Here is a 17,655-nt window from a genome sequence, read left to right as displayed (position 1 = left end):
TTCGGTAAAGTCACGTAGAAGGGAAATAATAAAATAATGAAAACAAAACATAATAAAATACAATTCTCACGACGTTTCAGCCACAACGCAAGCAGCCGTCCTCAGGTGAAGAACAGGTCTGTCGGAAAGACAGCGTCTGAATGAGCACCACCAAGCTTGGCAGCGTATATTTAAGCTGGGTTGGAGGGGGAAGGGCACCTTGACAAAGGAATTTGCATATCAAGAGGAATTTAGCATATTTATGGTAAATGCAGATATGGGATTAGTCACTACTTGTGGAATGCGTAGGAGGTGGGGGGGGGGGGGTTCAAAGTCATATTAAAGTAATAAAGGCAAGGAATTTTAATAGTAAGGAGCAGCAGCAGCCAAACCACCACGTAAAAAACTAAAATATAAACTACATTAATATCATCCATATACTAAATATACTCTCCAATAAGCTGAGCTACTAACAGTAAGTCATACATTACAATTCTATGTTGCAAAAAATATAATATGCCTCCAGCTAAACTTTTTCCTTGCATCACACGGATCTACCCCGTACTATATACTGCCATAGACAAACCCAACTTTAAATTATATACTGCATTACTATATACCATATACAGTACGCTGGCGTCTACAAACTAAGTTGCCTCTGTGGTAGCAGTTACATTGGAGAAACCAAACGACATGTCTCGGACCGCATCCGTGAACATAAAGCAGACCTGAAACACGGTAGGACAAACACCTCAGCCGTGGCAGATCATTGTTACAATTCAGTGGGCTCACATGACATTGACTTCTCCAAGTCAGAGGTTCTCTGCAAACCATCTGGCTACCATGAGAGATTCGTTCATGAGGCGATCCACATATACAAACACAGAGACAATTTCAACCGAGAAGATGGATTCTGGCTCAGCAATCATTGGAAGGACGTAATAAACCATTTCGGATCTTAACTGATTGTGTTCATGTTTACGGTGACTTTCAGACCGCAGTCCACTCACTGGCATTGACTATATACATTTTGTATTCTCCGCAGGGAATGGAGTCTTTGCTCCACTGCAATCCTGACACCATTCTCCCATTGACATATTTCGTTGCTTCCTCTTAGTACTATATAATGTATAAGGTAATATAGAGTATCATAATTGTATAGTGAATATACAGCAGTGTGGTATACAGTAGGGTGGGTAGAATAATACATAGTGTAATATTACAATGTATAGTCTAAGGTGGTGTATAGTAATGCAGTATATAATGTAATGTTGGGTTTGTCTATGGCAGTATATAGTACGGGGTAGATCCGTGTGATGTAAGGAAAAAGTTTAGCTGGAGGCATAATATATTTTTGCGATGTAGAATTGTAATGTATGACTTACTGTTAGTAGCTCAGCTTATTGGAGAGTATGATGTTGATGTAGTTTATATTTTGATGTAGTTTATATTTTAGTTTTTTACGTGGTGTTTAGCTGCTGCAGCTCCTTACTATTAAAATTCCTTCCCTTTATTACTGCTAACCCTACTTCCTCCCTTTGTTGATGCTAATCCTACATAATGCACGGGCATAATATGACTTTGAGACCCCCCCGACTCCTCCCCCCCACCTCCTACGCATTCCACAAGTAGTGACTAATCCCATATCTGCATTTACCATAAATATGCTAAATTCCTCTGTTGATATGCAAATTCCTTTGTCAAGGCGCCCTTCCTCCTCTAACCCAGCTTAAATATACGCTGCCAAGCTTGGTGGTGTTCATTCAGACGCTGTCTTTCCGACAGACCTGTTCTTCACCTGAGGACGGCTGCTTGCGTTGTGGCAGAAACATCGTGAGAATTGTATTTTATTGTTTTATTTTTATTATTTTATTATTTCCCTTCTACATGACTTTACCGAAAGAACCAAGAAGATGAATCCCTGTAGTCACAAAAGCATTTAAATCAAAGCTTTTTTTGGCCGGATCGGGCGCGGCACGGGCTAGAGAAGAGATGGAGTTATGTGGTACAGGAGGATGTGGAGCTGAGTGGACTTACCGATGACTGGTACCAGCGGTGTCAAGATAGGCCTCTGTGGAGGAGACTCGTGAAGAACGCTACTGGGCAGTTGGAGGCAGTCGCCCTCCAACAACAATGGAGGGCAGAAGAGCGACGCTCACAACGAGCGGAGCGCCGGGTGGCTAAAGCATAGCAAGTTGGCACAGTAGGGGGCACAGGTGGTGCATCAGCCACTCATCTCAGTCGATCCGTGGCACCTGGGTCTGTCCCGTGACCTCGTGCCAGCGGGCGTTCGACACTTCACGTGGCCTCAACGTGCACATAGCCTGGCACAAGCATCGTAGTGACGTAATCGCCACTTAGTGGCAAATGGCGGTTGATGTTCTAATTTATTGAAGTAAATTGTTAAGTAACATCAAGGCCTGGTTCCTGTCCTCTTCCTCCAGCCATCTCGCTGTCTGTGGAAACATATGCTTTAAATTGCCCCTAATCTATTCCAGTTTTACAATTTTATTCCCGCAGCAATTAACCTGGAAAGGGGGGGGGGGGTCCTTGTACCTTTTGTCTGGCTGTCTTTATTATCGCCATGTATTCCGTTCACTCTTCACGAAATAGTTAAAAGAATTAAAATATATATTTTACACCTCTTATAACTTGGTAAGGGGCCATCCATTTAGTACGTACGCAAAAATGTGTCAAAACTTGACCCCCCCTCGAATCCTATAGAACGGCCGATATTTAATCCATGCAGAAATGTTCAAGGATTCATAATATTAACGTGTTTAAGCAAACAAATAGTCCACCGCCAGACTATCTAACTAATTTGAAGGCCAATGGAGACAAATTATTATCGAGGCTTCACCCCCCCCCCCCCGTTTCCTATGCGTACATTGTCAGTAGACCCCCCATACGCAAGCGTGCGCATTTGGGTTAACCCCTCCATGCGTACGTACTAAATGGATGGCCCCGTACCGTGCCACTTTCCGCAGTTTTGACTCTGCAAGTGACTCAAAGTACGTTTTGAGCAGTTTTTACAACACTCACGTCGCGGTTTGGGATCCTTGCGTGGTATTTTATATATTAAAAGGAGGCGCCCCCCTGCATACATGATGTACTGCTACCGTGTGCTGTGTTAGCTGCTCAGAAGACAAAAGCGGTTTGTGAGGCTCTGATCCTATGGAATACATTATCTTGGTTGTGTGTGATTGGCCTATTTTGCATTGTATCTCTTCTGAATGACCCTAGGTCTAATACTTTCATTATTTGGTTTATGCTTAACTATAGTTGTTAGCAAGGGTATTCCAAAGGTTTTAAGAACCTTTGTTCCCTGTCTATATCACCAGGGATCCGTGCTTCTTGTTCTCAAGTTATATTTTGAATTCCTGAGGTTGAAGATATAGCTACTTCGAACTTACTGTTGTATTTTAAAACCCCAGCCAGTCCGCTGACCTCTTATCCCTGGCTGGTTCTCGCTGTCCGGGGAGGTGTGTGACCCCTGCTGTTTGTCCGGTGTACTTTTTTTTATTGCGGCCTTCTTTTGAAGTCCGGTTGGGATTTCCCGCAGAATCTCATTATCCCCCCCCTCGCACCGGGGTTTTCTTGTATGACCTCCCAAGCAGGCCCGTGTGGTGAGGCAAGATGCAGCAGGGTGTGAGGGGGGTGACACCCCCCTCACATCCTGATTAAACTTTAAAAAAATAGGCAGAATCACTCTTAATACACATTTTTGGGAAAGACATATATACAACAAGAGGGAAAAGTAACGGTGGCGGTTATTGTATGAGTGAGTTTTAAAGCCTCCGTGGCTGCAGCCGGGCGAGGATTTGAACTGTTCACCGGTGTCGCTCGCGTGGGGCTCTTGCTGTACGACCCATCGGGAACGGATTTGGGGGTATTGTATTTATAAACGCAGGCACGGCTTTTTTTATTCGCTCAAATACAGATGCAGACATCGCCGTTGACGTGGCATCCCGATGGTTCGAACTTCGGTCAGAAATGTCACCGTACGTTGAGTCTGCGACCCGGCCTCCGAGCGATCGAGAGCTCGTGGTGGCACTTTGTGGACCACGTCATCGGCCCCGTCTTCGTCTTGATGTGCACACTGGCAGTTGGCGGACGACATTCCATGTGAAGGAACGGTGACACTCCCGTGGTCTCGCCCCCACCCCCCGTGATCGGTGGATCAAACAAATCACTCGAGACGCCTGTGTATGCCAGTGAGAGTGGTTTAAGCGAATGCTGTTGTAAGATGTCACGCGTTTGGCGCAACCCTCCTTTGCTGACTATGCGTGATGGATGAATGAATCGACCAATGAGGATTTTTGGAACAGGGTAAGAGTAGTCCATAGAATCCCATTACAGCAGTGGTTCTTAACCTTTACTGCAGCCTGCACCCCTTTAGTTTTCAATCGTTTAAAAATATAATTTTAATAGATAGGTTTGATGAAACAAAGTAGTTGTACTTACGTGCCCATGCTTAATTTGTGTTTTCGATTATTTACCTTCTTTAAAAAATCTGGCTATGTCTCACAACCCCAGAAAGTCATCTCGCACCCCAGGCTACGAACCACTGCACGAGAGTAACACTTGACTTGTCCCGGTGTCTCAGTCTGGACCGCTTTCGTGGCAATTCCAGTGATTGCCACTGGATGTCACGCCAACCCGTTATTAAAACGCCATTTTAAGTGAATGGAGATTTTCAAGCATTTGCCGATAGGGTGCAGTGGTGTCCCCCACCAGCGGTTCCTGACCAACAGCAAAGAAGAGCACCACTCCGTACCCACTTGAGTACAAATATGCTCTGCCCATTGACTTGAATGTGCTGTGTTTACTCAGCCACACACACACGTTCCACCAATCGGGTCCTATCCACAGCAGTGACGCATTTCTAAGTATTTATGTTGAACTTGTTTCGCACCGTACGTAGCGAACAGTGTTAATCGGATGTGCGATTTAGTCATTGGGTCAAGTTGAGAGGGACAACGATACAAAAAAAAACAGACCCTGACCGCATTCCCTTTAAACAAGGCATCGTGGTTATGTCACGAAATAACAATGCGCCGAGCAACCCAAAAACACTTCAGAGCTATACCACCACGAGTAGCTTGCATTCACGAGCATCAGAACGCATTGACAACGATAACATCAATTCCCATCAAGAACATCGGGTCGCGCGTACCATGATAGCCCCATGTACAACGTAACATTCTAACCGCCCCTACTGGACATCTGTGATAAAAGAGAGCTTCATATCTCATAGCATTCCCCCAGTATAAAATATTAATTCTTGATAGCCCTTCACGATGAACAGTTGTGGTGTGAGCCATGGCGCACACGCCACAGAAACACCGCAGCCGCCATCCCTGCATTTAGATGCGGCCGCTCCACGAGTCGTCTCGACGCAACCGTCCATCTGTACCGTCGCCGTTGCGATGTTGTCGTCGTTATCGTCATCGTTACTGTTCTTGCGATGAAATTAATATATAAAAAAAAGTTTCGTTTTAAAAGACAACCGCCCATTCGAACTATCGCTATTGACTATGACCAGAAACCATTCAAACTTGAGATTTCTGGGGCGACCAGTTAAACCCGAACCAACATACTTATTATTAGAATCAGAATATTTATTTATACTGGAGGAATCCGATGAGCTTTCAAGCTTTTTTTCACATATATCCAGTAAGGAAGGGTAAAAACGCTGCAACAATAAACATTACAAACACACGATATGCGTGCACAGTACAAGAAAGGTAAACAAATCACCCAAACATCCCCATCCTACCAGACAAAGCCCACTTATTTTTCAAAAGCAACCTGCCCACAAATGATAGCTCAACAAAGTGGCTTATCATTTGGACATTTAAAGTAGCAAAATCATCTAAATACTCTCAGTTTAACAATGTACGCTTTCGTGACCAATGTTATCCATAATAAAGGAGGATTTTTTTTATAATTCTGACAATTACGTTGCTTAACCTAGGAGGTGGAGTCTACCTTAACTTGGGATTCAAACTCATGGCATTCCAAGTGTGAGTTTGACACACTGCCACAGTGCATTTTATTTAAATGACTGGCAGCATTATCTCTTCTTTCATACAGACTGTGCCTTCTGTCACATGAGGGAATTCCCCCAAGGTGCTGCACAATGTATTAAAATTCAGAGGTGTGGACTCGAGTCATGTGACTTGGACTCGAGTCAGACTCGAGTCATGAATTTGATGACTTGCGACTCGACTTGGACTTGCATAACAATGACTTTGTCCCACCTATGAGATGTGGACTCGAGTCATGTGACTTGAACTCGAGTCAGACTCGAGTCATGAATTTGATGACTTGCGACTCGACTTGGACTTGCATAACAATGACTTTGTCCCACCTCTGTTAAAATTTACTTCCTTTTATGCACAAACTGTATTAGACTGTATTTGGTAACACATCGCATTAGACAACGTTGTCCTGTGCATTGCACGATGTTTGAATTACATTTTAAAAGTGGAAACTAGCATGAGACGATGGACAGTGTAAGAAAAAAAAATCACATAAACCCACAAACTGTAGAATTCCCCTTACCTGCGACACAAGGCACCCGTAAATCCTGGATCGACCCGTCAAGTCCATGTTCCTCACTTAGTGTGCCGCACGTGACCACATCAACCAAATCCGAGGTCTGATTCGTACCAAGTTTGAAAGTTCCACTTTATGTGGAAATCTACTGAAAAAGAGAGATACTCCATAATAGAGGGTTTCATTGAGATTAGATCGCTTCAATATAAATGTGTCATAGTAATAGGTTTTTACCCTTTTATCTGGCACCAAAACTGACACCTTTATACAAGGGATCATGTTTGCAATAACCACAACACAAGCAGTCAAAATGCAAACAAAAAGAGACAACTCTGATAATGATATGCACTGTCCTTGAAATTGATTGGTCCATACCCGAGACGGCTTTTCTTAGAGCCTAGTCTCCACTGGTGTTGGACCGGATGACGCCAAAAGGCGTACAACTCAAAAACAGCACACTATCAGAGTATTGAGAGTACGGGGTAAGCATTTACAATTTCAAGGACAGTGCATATCATTATCAGAGTTGTCTATTTTTGTTTGCATTTTGACTGCAAGTGTTGTGGTTATTGCAAACATGATCCCTTGTATAAAGGTGTCAGTTTTGGTGCCAGATAAAAGGGTAAAAACCTATTACTATATCTTGCTACTGGCAAAGGAGATCGAGATGTCCGGTCCTGTGCTGGTTTCGAGGATGTTAGCGATGCCTTGCCTCCTGGGTACCGACTTTTTGAGCAAGATGCCCCTGAAAATGTTGATCGACCAGGGCTGTGTCGAGATACTGTCAGGAGGGCGGTTGCCCTTTTTGCGTTCTCCAGGTAGGGTGGCTGTGGCCAATGCCATGGTCCAAGCACTGGCGAGGTAATCTGTTGAGATCCCGCTGGGTGCGTAAATGTTGGTTCCGCTGCGCTAACTTAAGTGGCTGCAGTTCACGGGTTCCGAGGCAAGAGTTATTTTAACCCCCTCGAACACAGCGACCCGGAGCCTCACGCTAGTGGGTGCTCAGACGGTCATGAGGACTGACCAGGAGCCGTTCATGCAGGTGTAGTGACATAAGAAGGGAGGGGCTGCTGGGGGCTCTGGGTTCCCGGGCGGGTCCAGACGCTTAAGCCTCTGGGCGCCAGGCGCTGGGTTCCCAGGGGGTCCAGACGCTTAAGCCTCTGGGCGCCAGGCGTTGGGTTCCCAGGCTCTTAAGCCTTTTGGCGCCGCCAGCGGGGGGGGGGGCTGTGTGTGCTCTGTGGGATGTCTGGTGACACACACGGCCCCACCCCTCGTTGGACTAGGCATAAAAAGGGGAGCTCCCTAGACGATCGGGGCCAGTTGTAACTCAAGACCCAAGACCCACGACCAGCCATCTGAAGACCCTGGGAGGTTGTGAGAGCGAGTGGTGGGACTCTGGAACTTCCGACTCTACGACCTTGGGAGGGCGAGTTCCAGAGCGTAACCAGAGTAGAGTATCTAGGCTGTGTACCTAGGCTGTGTACCTAGGCTGTAACAGAGTATCAGGACTGTTGGAGTGTTGTGTTGTAATAAAGAAGTTACCTCTACAAGTGTCTCCGGAACCTGTTACACAGGTGTTGAACGTTGGATTTGGCACAGCAGTTGTCCAGGCCGGCACGGTCTTGGCTTATGCAACAGCTGTGGACTGTGAAGTGGTCGACTCAGTTACAGAAAGGGTCATGGCCGCGGTGGACCAGGGAGGCGAATTGGATAGCACATGGGCAGACAAGTTGTGCGCGGAGAATTCAGACTTGTCTCGAGAGCAACGGGCAAGTTGTGCACCTTGCTGTGGGAATTCGCTGATATTTTCCGCCAGAGAAATGTTGATATCGGCCACACCTCTTTGCTGCAACACCGTATTGAGAATGGTGATGCAGCTCCCATTAGTCAAAACTCATATAGGCTGAGCCCAAGGAAGAAAGAACATGTTCAGCAGGCGGATGAGGAGCTGTTGGCCGCTGACATTATTTCTCCCTCTACCAGCCCTTGCGGCACCCCCATAGTGCTAGTTAAAAAACGGGACTGGAGCCTGCAGTTTTGCATCGATTTTCGTAAACTAAATAAGATTTCAGTAGCAGATGCATATCTGCTCCCCGATTCCCTGGACGCGTTGTTGGGTGCATGTTTTATTATCGGGGTTTTGGCAGCTACCCCTTGATGAGGATTCTAAACCGAAGACTGCATTCCGAACTCCCAAGGGACTATTCCAGTTTAACTGTCTTCCTATGGGGTTGCATTCGGCGCCAGCTACATTCCAAAGGCTATTGGAAATGGTCTTAGTAGGTCTGCAATGGAACTCTCGCCTTATTTATTTCGACGACATGATTGTGTTCGGGCGTACTTTGATGGACATTTGCAGTGCTTGCGTTCTGTGTTCGTCAGGATACAGGCAGCTAATCTCAAGTTTAAACCAGAGAAATGCCATTTGTTTCAACCTCTGTGCGGTATTTAGGTCACATTGTCAGCACTTCCGGAATAGCCACGGATCCAGACAAAACAGCGTGCGTATGTGATTGGCCAAACCCCAAGATGGTGGGTGAAGTCCGCAGTTTTGTTGGATTTGCATCCTTTTACCAATGGTTCGTTCCTCAATTTGTGACGATTGCCAAACCGCTTTATGTTTTGACTGCTAAAAATAAAAAGTTTCAATGGGGGGAGGAGGAGGAGGCTGCGTTCGTCGCGCTGCGTGATCACCTTGCGAATGCGCGTCCTCTTGGCTATCCGGATTTCTCCTTGACATTTGTATTAGATACGGATGCCAGTGATACGGGCATAGGCACTGTCTTGTCCCAGGTAAAGAACGGCGTGGAAAGGGTGGTCACGTATGTTAGTGGCGTCCTGTCCACCGCGGAGCAGCGCTATTGTGTAACTCGTTGGGAGCTTTTGGCCATGGTATATTTCATACATCAGTATAGGCCATATCTTTATGGGAGGGACTTTGTAGTTTGCATAGACCATGTGGCCCTCCAGTACCCCTTGCGAGTCGACCAGCCTTCCAGCCATCTTTCGCGCTGGTTGGAAATACTGCAAAAATACTCATTCAGAGTGGTTTACCGAAAAGGTCTGCAGCACTGCAATGCAGATGCACTTTCCCGCCTACTGCCGAGTGAGCGATGTGCATGCTCAGCGGGCACTGCCCGGTGTAAATCACCGGCAGCTGGGTCACCACAGGTTGTGACGGCATCTAGAGACACAGTACCAGCCGAGGGGGTTGCCCTAGGGGACAGCACATTGGGCCTCACGCATGCCGAGTCGGGACGGCTGAAGGTGGAAGATGTGTCATTGCTGGGCTTACGGCGCCGCGCTGAGTCGGATCGCGAAAATCTCGCTCCAAAGGGAGTGTCCCAGATAGTCCTTCGAGAAGGACTTTTGATGAGGTGGGATGAGGGGCTGCAGCGCCATTGTATAGTGGTTCCCACTGCTCTGCGGGGGAGAGTGATGCGGGTGGTGCACAAGGATACATTTTTGCACCTCGGAGTCTGGAAGACATTGTTGACGCTGAAGGGACATTTTCATTGGCCGGATATGTCAAACGATGTGTACCTGCTGGTGAAGGGCTGTGCTGATTGTGTGCTGTGGAACCACCATTAAGAAGGGCTCAGCCTCCATTGCAATCCATCACAGTGTCCCGAATTAAAGAATTGGTTGCGCTTGACATTCTGGGGCCGTTTCCGGCTACGCAAAAGGGGAATACATTTCTCCTGGTCGGTGTGGAATATTTTTCCGGGTGGCCAATGGCTTGGCCACTACCAGACCAATCTGCTGCATTCATTGCCGACACTTTTTTGCATGGCTACGTGATGGACAAGGGAGCGCCCGAGCAGCTTCTCACGGATCAAGGGCGCAATTTTTCGTCGACGCTGCTGCCTGAGTTGTGCGATGCTCTGAGCACCAAAAAGATTAGAACTTCACCTGCACAGGACCTTAACGTCGATGCTCTGTCAGGCTGTTAATGAGACACGGACGGATTTGGATTTGCACATCCTGGGAGTCCTAGCAGCTTAGAGGATGGCCCCACATTCCTCTACAGGATTTTTTCCCGTTCTTTCTTATGTATGGGCAAGAGAAGGAACCCTCCATGGAAGCTCAATTGGGCATGGCTTTGAAAGTGTAGTGACTGTGAATGTCACTGTGTGGCCCGAGCAGCTTCTCACGGATCAAGGGCGCAATTTTTCGTCGACGCTGCTGCCTGAGTTGTGCGATGCTCTGAGCACCAAAAAGATTAGAACTTCACCTGCACAGGACCTTAACGTCGATGCTCTGTCAGGCTGTTAACGAGACACAGACGGATTTGGATTTGCACATCCTGGGAGTCCTAGCAGCTTAGAGGATGGCCCCACATTCCTCTACAGGATTTTTCCCGTTCTATCTTATGTATGGGCAAGAGAAGGAACCCCCCATGGAAGCTCAATTGGGCATGGCTTTGAAAGTGTAGTGACTGTGAATGTCACTGTGTGGTTCCGGCCTTGCATTATGTGCAGCCCGGTTACTGAGCGTAGTACCAGCCCTAGCGGGGCTTGGGTGAGTGCTGGTCAGCATGGAGGCACTGCGTACAGTGGGCGGTGCGGGCTCCCGGTGAGGGAGCGAGAAGGAGTGTCAACAAGCCAGGGTTACGTTCGGGCATGATACGCTGGTTGACCTGCCGACACATGACCGGATGATATTGGAGGGGGGCCACTGGTGGACGGGGGCCGCTGGGTGGTCACATGGTATAAAGGAGCTCTCGGCAGCCTTCGGGAAAGAGCTCGAGAGATCTTGAAGGTGGGCGGGGTGAGGGGTGGAGCCAGCCCCAGCTCAGGCCGATATAACGGGGGCCTCGTGAGGGGCTCGGGGTTCTTCGGGTTGTTGGTGAAGAAGATTCACGTCGGGTTGAAGAAGTCTCTAGCCACGCGGTCCGGGACCCAGCTCGTGGTCCGGACCGGGATAGCGAACCGTGTCTAGTTCTGCCATAGTGTGGTTAGATGGGCGTTCAACACCCAAGTGTAGGTTATGTTATGTTGTGTGTTGAGTTGGTGTAATAAATAGTGTTGCTCCCAAGACAATGCCTGCAACTCATTTGGACTCACTACAAGAGGAAAGAAGGCTACCATGCCCCCGCCCATGCAGGTTATGCTTGGGCGGTTGTTTGAGGCACGCAAAGCGGCTAGAGGGAACTCCACCAAAGTGCAGGCGGCTAACAAAAATAGTACAGGATGGCGGGAGTATGTTCTTCCATGGAAAGTTGGGGACAAGGCTTGATTGCACTGCCCGCAGGCACCGTCGGGTACATCCCCAAAATTACACCGGCCGTGGTGAGGGCCCGTTGAGGTGGTGGAGGTTCGAAGGCCACAGTGTGTGCGGATACAGGCAGGGCATCGCCTTTGGTTTATTCACCCATCGCGCATGAAGCCCTCTGTTCATTCCCAGATAGACGGTTCATCCCCAAATCCTGTACAGGCATGCATTTAAACAGTCGATCACTTGATGATTCACTTCAAATCAGCACTAAGCCTGTAGCTATCCAAACGGTTAAAATTATTTTTATTTCTGTTAATTTCGATATATTCTATTAGTCTTAGCAAGTAGTAACTAGTTTTGCACATAACTTCAACACACATTTATATTTATGGGTTTAACAACACGTTTATATTAACGCAATCTCACCCAAAAAAAACCTCTATTATGATTAATATTGATCACGAAAGCCTACTACGTGTTAAACTGACTAACCTCTAAAGAGAGAGAAGGCTGTGTCTCTGGTGTAGGCCAATCAGTTTCAAAGACAATGCATATATTATCAGAGCACGTTTACTGATTTTCCACAAGTACGTGTGGTTAATGCAGACTATTCCTTGTGTAATAAAGGACTCGTTCACTGGGTCTGTCTCCGTTGTCCTTTATTTGGGTTCTTTACACTTGTCCCACACGGCCCTCGCTCAGAGCCTCCCCGCTTGGCAGCTTGACAGCTGCCTTTGCTCCCATAGCCTTTCTCGCTCCGATGCAGCTCCGCTGCAGGTTCCCCTTGTGCAGTCCTCCAGCTGCTCTCACTGCAGCTCCACCGCTGCTCCCCGTTCCTCCGTGCTCGGTCACCGCTGGCCGACGGTGCCGAGTCTTACTGTGTGTGTGGCGATCTCGCCACTCTCCAACCTCCGCCCTGCGTGGCCTCACTCTGTCTCTATTCCCAACTCTCTCCCGTCTCTTCCGGTATCTCTCCCTTAAGACCTCACCCCTCTCTCTCACGTGACCTAACCCCTCCCCCCGTGACGTCATATCCGCGAGGCCGTTTACGCCCGCATTACACTTGCAAAAGGTATATTTTTGTGTTTTATTGCCAGAAAGGTGGAAAACGTATTCATATGTATCATATGTGTGCATGTATGTTTGTATGTGTTTACGTGTATTTGTGCCTATGTGATTCTAACACGGAAATTCGCACCCAGTCACCCGAGTTCAGTTATTGGCCATACCTAGCAGTAGCAGCGGCAGAACTTTCCCTGAGCCTCTCTAACCGTAGGGATCTCGTGCAGGGGGTGAATGGCTGCAATCTGTCACATCGAAAGCAAGGCCCCATGGCTGGGCCACTGTGAAAATGGTGGCCATCACTAAATGGCAAAATTGAACTGCTGAACACAGCCGTCATACTTCGGAGGCCAATATCAGCCAAGGACTGGTCTCACATAGATACCTGACGTGTGCATTTGGCTTCATAATGCCATCAATCCTTGAATCATATTTACATCATTTAGGACAATGAGAAGCACTTTATAGAAAGTCAATGACTGCAAGGCAGATAGCACGTGGCCACTTCCATGGCAATATGGAATTTCTACTCTTGGCTCAGAACTGCCAATGGAAATAAGAACGGCTTCCCAAACTAATAGTTAGTTCGAACAGCTGGGCTTCTGTTGCGATGATCCACGAAAGCCATTTGCAACCAGTACAAACTAGATTGTAGATATATCTATAGGCCGGAACTATCATATAAAAGATATCGCAAACACATGCTGGCTACATTTGTATAGAGGCGAGCTGGGAATTGATGTCACTGGCGGAAGCAAAGTTAATTTGCATACGCAGCACCGATTGTCCTTCAGATTATACACGTTCAATAAATGCATTTCATTGGCCAAGCTGTAGTGAAGCTGCAGTGCAGCTGCACAGAATATTGAGCAGAACCACGAGGGTTCACTATGGTCAGGGGTTGACAACCAAAATAACAGGAGCGAATGTTTTTTATTCGGTAAAAAAAACCCAACTCAATATTTTAAGAAGCCGTATTTAATAAATAAAGTCACCAAGCAGGTTGCCGACCCAGAGGCTCGGTGTGCCTGTCAATTACTGCAGATGCTCCCACATGTTACCTTTTTACATAAAGCAAAATGCATTCTTAATCTCACGTACATTCGTTTACCTTTAAAGCACGTTAAAACATTGCACTGTGCACGTAAATTCAACCGTATGCTAATTATGGTGTATGTTTTTTTTCGATGTGAGAAAATAAATCAGGTGACCAGGAGGAAACCCGCGTAGAACACAATATACAAGTGCCACACAAAAAGGCAAAGAATCGAACCCAGGTCCTGCTGTCAGGCACAAATGTTAACACCGTGCCACATTGTCACCCAAACGGGGGCGAGTATCAAGCAGGCATCTTCAGGGGGCATGACTGCACTCCTGCAAGACACCACTCACTGTTCTGGTTGAGCAAGTTGTCGTTGAACATATTCGCTGCCACTTCCAGGTGAAAAAAACAAATGTGCATCGCTGTAGACAAAAGGGTGCATGCCCTCTGCCAGTCTTGCCTGAACCTGCTGAAACCTGTGGCTTCCTTCCCCGTCATCTGCCGCTCCTCGCGGAGCTGTGGAGGAGGGGGTGGGGGTTAGTAAGGAGCCACCGTCTCGTATTCACCACGTGGCAATGCGGCTCTTGGAATATTGAGGGGGTGTTTGTTTGTTACCGAATTCCAAGCAAATTGGCTCGATTTGTTATTTTGATTGTCTACTCCTGCCTTAGGCCCTCGTGTGTTGTAGGCCCTGGCGTGTTGTAGACCCTCCCTTAGGCCCTCCATTCCACATTGCAGTGACAGCTGAGCGACAGTACCACGGCCATCCGAATGTGTTTTGTTATCTTTGAATTATGATGACATCAGTCAGGACTTAGCTAAAGCTATGGAGAGAAAACACAAATGTATTGCTTGAAGAAATGAGTGGCAGCGAGTGATTTCTCTTTGATGGATTTGCCCATTTCCACAAGCTCAACGGAGACCTACCTACTCGCCATCAACACAGCAGGGCCGGAAGCAACCACTTGGTTCAGGGAATTTGCATCCGCTGAATAAAATAAACTTGAATATCTTGAACGGGTTAAACCTGTAACATTCACCGGCGTCACCAAAGCAACGTTGGCTCAAATTCGTTGTCCATGACAAAGCGGCCTCATTCGTGGACACGGAAGCCATCGGATTTTCTCACCGTCAAATGTCAACACCTGCAGTTTGGCAGGAAGCCCGCAAGGCACGCCGAGTCAAATTTAAGCATTGCGCGGCCACATTCCTCACCGTGCTGATGCAGGGTGCTATAAATATAAAGGCCGTGCGATGTTCGTATCCGTGAGAGTGTGGCAGCATCGGTCGCGGCAGGCTTTGTTGACGGACGTGATGTCGGCATCTCTTCATTACCTCGTTTTAGCCTTCTGTCTGCTATTTCAAGGTAAACTCATACTTTTTGTGTTGCCGAACTACTGTATAATTTGTTCATTCAACAACGAAGGTTATTTATCATACGAAAACACGTTAAGGCGGTCCTGCCATCGGAATATTTGGCAAATTGTTATTGAAAGAATGTTGTTTGAATTGTGGGCAAAAATTGAGTGTTCACCCGTAGAAAACCCCACACAACGCGCAAGTGGAATAAAAAAAAACAGGTCCGCACAGATGGGTTCACGAATTCATCCGTCGTACTGTCCCCTGCTGGCCACCTCAGTGCAGTGGCGGTTGCTGTGAGTCTCAGATTATCTGTCTCAGATTATTATTATCAGATAATTATAATCAACCAACAGCGGTCGTCCCCAGCATGGCGTCACTGGCGCGTAGCACTTCGCCCGGTTTATTCGCTTTTCATCAACTTAAAATAAGTAATATTTAAATAAAATTAAAACACGCTTTATGAAATGTAATGGTAGAACTCGAAGACTCCAGGAAGTGGCACCGAAGCTTGCAATAACATAAGGGACCGTGGCCAATTACAGCTAAAGTCAGTTGACCGTGGACAAACATAACATAAAAAAGAAAGTTTAAAAAAATATATATTTTGATGATAGAATATAGTATTGTCATCAGTATGACATAAGTATACAAAGTTTGCAGTCGATACCACATTGGGAAGTGGGTTAAAATTGAGTTACAATATTTGAGGATACAACGACTACAACAAACAACAGACAGTGAGTTAAAAGCGTGTAAATAAAAACACAGTAACTTATTTCAACAAGAGAAAAATGGTTACTTGGTTTAACGCTCGAAATTCTAGCTTCTGTTAACATTATAAACGTGACACTTTTTTGTCACGTAAATATGGTAATATAAGTGGTACCTTAACACTAGAGATGGTAACTTGTGAAGCAACTTGAGTCTAATTATACTACCTACCCAGAACCCCAAATGAAGACGATCGCGTTGTTGGTGGTAAAGCAGAATTGTGATTAGATCAGAGATTCCACCGTCACCTGCGATGGAAAAAAAACTCATTTGTTATCCACGATCTGTTTATCTGCACGTGTTGCATATTATAGTGACAACACGTAGTGGATTAGGGCACTGTGTGTTGTTCCGTAGCTTGCGGATCGCAGATGAAGAGGCCGTATGCCACAACACGAGTTTCGCCATCAGCTCGATTCCCGAGCCGTCATAATGTAGCGTTCTATTCCATTACAGCAATAATAGAAATTCAGTTTAATTAATTGGGCTGTACATATCAAAGTAAAATGGATAGTGATAAGCGGTACACGTTTGTAGCTGGCCACGGCACATTTGTAAATACCCGCACGGTGCATTGTGTTAATCTTTGTCTCCGGGTCCTCCGGTTTTTTCCTCCACGTTTAGAAACACGCGTTTACAGTATTTGGCTACTGATATAAATTTCCATTTCGTTGAGTTAGCATTTGTGGCCAAGTCGCTTCTGTAAAATAGCTACACAGCTTAGTGGGCCTTACCTGGTAAAAATAATATATTCAGCTGTTTTAACTTGACTAATTTTCACACGTATTATTTTCGTACTGTATGTTTTTTTACATCCAAAAATATTTCAGACGGCGACAATTCTAACGTGTCCACAGAATAGTATGACGACGATGATGATGATATCATTATGATGACGGTGCTGATGATACGCTGATAATGATGCTAAACACCGACCGCTAAGGGTGCAGCACATGTACTGCATCTTACCCAACACTCGTCCTCAAAGCTGGCCACAGCACATTTGAACGGAAAACTCGATTCAATAGAAGGGTCTTTACTTCACTGATGATTAGTATAGGGAATATCCAAGTCACTCACGACCTTTTGAGATCCCAATTTAATGGCAGGTGGCCGCTGCAGTCAATTACGGATGAAGGGCATTCTAAGCCATTCAGCTCCCCAATGAGTAACATCCATGCCCTCATTCAGCAGCGGAATTGACAAAACGGGGCTGTGCATGTTCAATAAATTGAATCTACGACGCAAGAGTGGGGGGCACCACTTCTGACGTAACATACTCTCCGTGGGGGGCGTGGGGTATGAGAGGGAAGCAATAGTGGAGCGCATTGCGTTACGAACCCGACGACCCAAGTTCGATTCCCGCTCTAAATTCCTGCTGGGTCGACCCATCCTTAAATGAATACCCAGTGCGTGCGATGTGGTAAACATCAGTATTGGGGAGACAAATGCGGCTGGGCGTGATACTGGCCACACCGTTCCCTCCTGTGCCCTCCCGGCCTTCATCGGTGCTACTCGCTCACGGCAACTTGTCCCAACAGTCTGTTAAAGACTCCACGGGAGATCTCTTTTTGGTATCATAAGGCAGTGGTTCTCAACTGGGGGGCTGGCGTGGCAATTTCCCAGCGGGTCCGCGAGGTGATTTATAAACGTGACATATC

The 17,655-nt window shown here is 46.7% G+C and overlaps 2 protein-coding genes across 3 annotated transcripts in view; one reads left to right on the top strand and one right to left on the bottom strand.

Moving 5' to 3' along the window:
- LOC144733477 (aerolysin-like protein) overlaps positions 1-17,655 on the bottom strand; it is a 105,286-nt gene that overhangs the window by 74,796 nt on the left and 12,835 nt on the right. The window lies entirely within an intron of this gene.
- LOC144733476 (uncharacterized) overlaps positions 15,119-17,655 on the top strand; it is a 40,482-nt gene continuing 37,945 nt past the window's right edge. For both annotated transcript variants that reach the window (XM_078615400.1, XM_078615399.1), the window contains exon 1: positions 15,119-15,227. In XM_078615400.1, coding sequence (XP_078471526.1) covers positions 15,176-15,227 — 52 coding nt within the window. In that variant the 5' untranslated portion in view covers positions 15,119-15,175. The remainder of the gene's footprint in view (positions 15,228-17,655) is intronic.

Source organism: Lampetra planeri, chromosome 47 (genome assembly GCF_965212315.1).
Source record: "Lampetra planeri chromosome 47, kcLamPlan1.2.h2, whole genome shotgun sequence".
Taxonomy (NCBI): Eukaryota; Metazoa; Chordata; class Hyperoartia; order Petromyzontiformes; family Petromyzontidae; genus Lampetra; species Lampetra planeri.
This window is presented reverse-complemented; position numbering and strand designations above follow the sequence as displayed.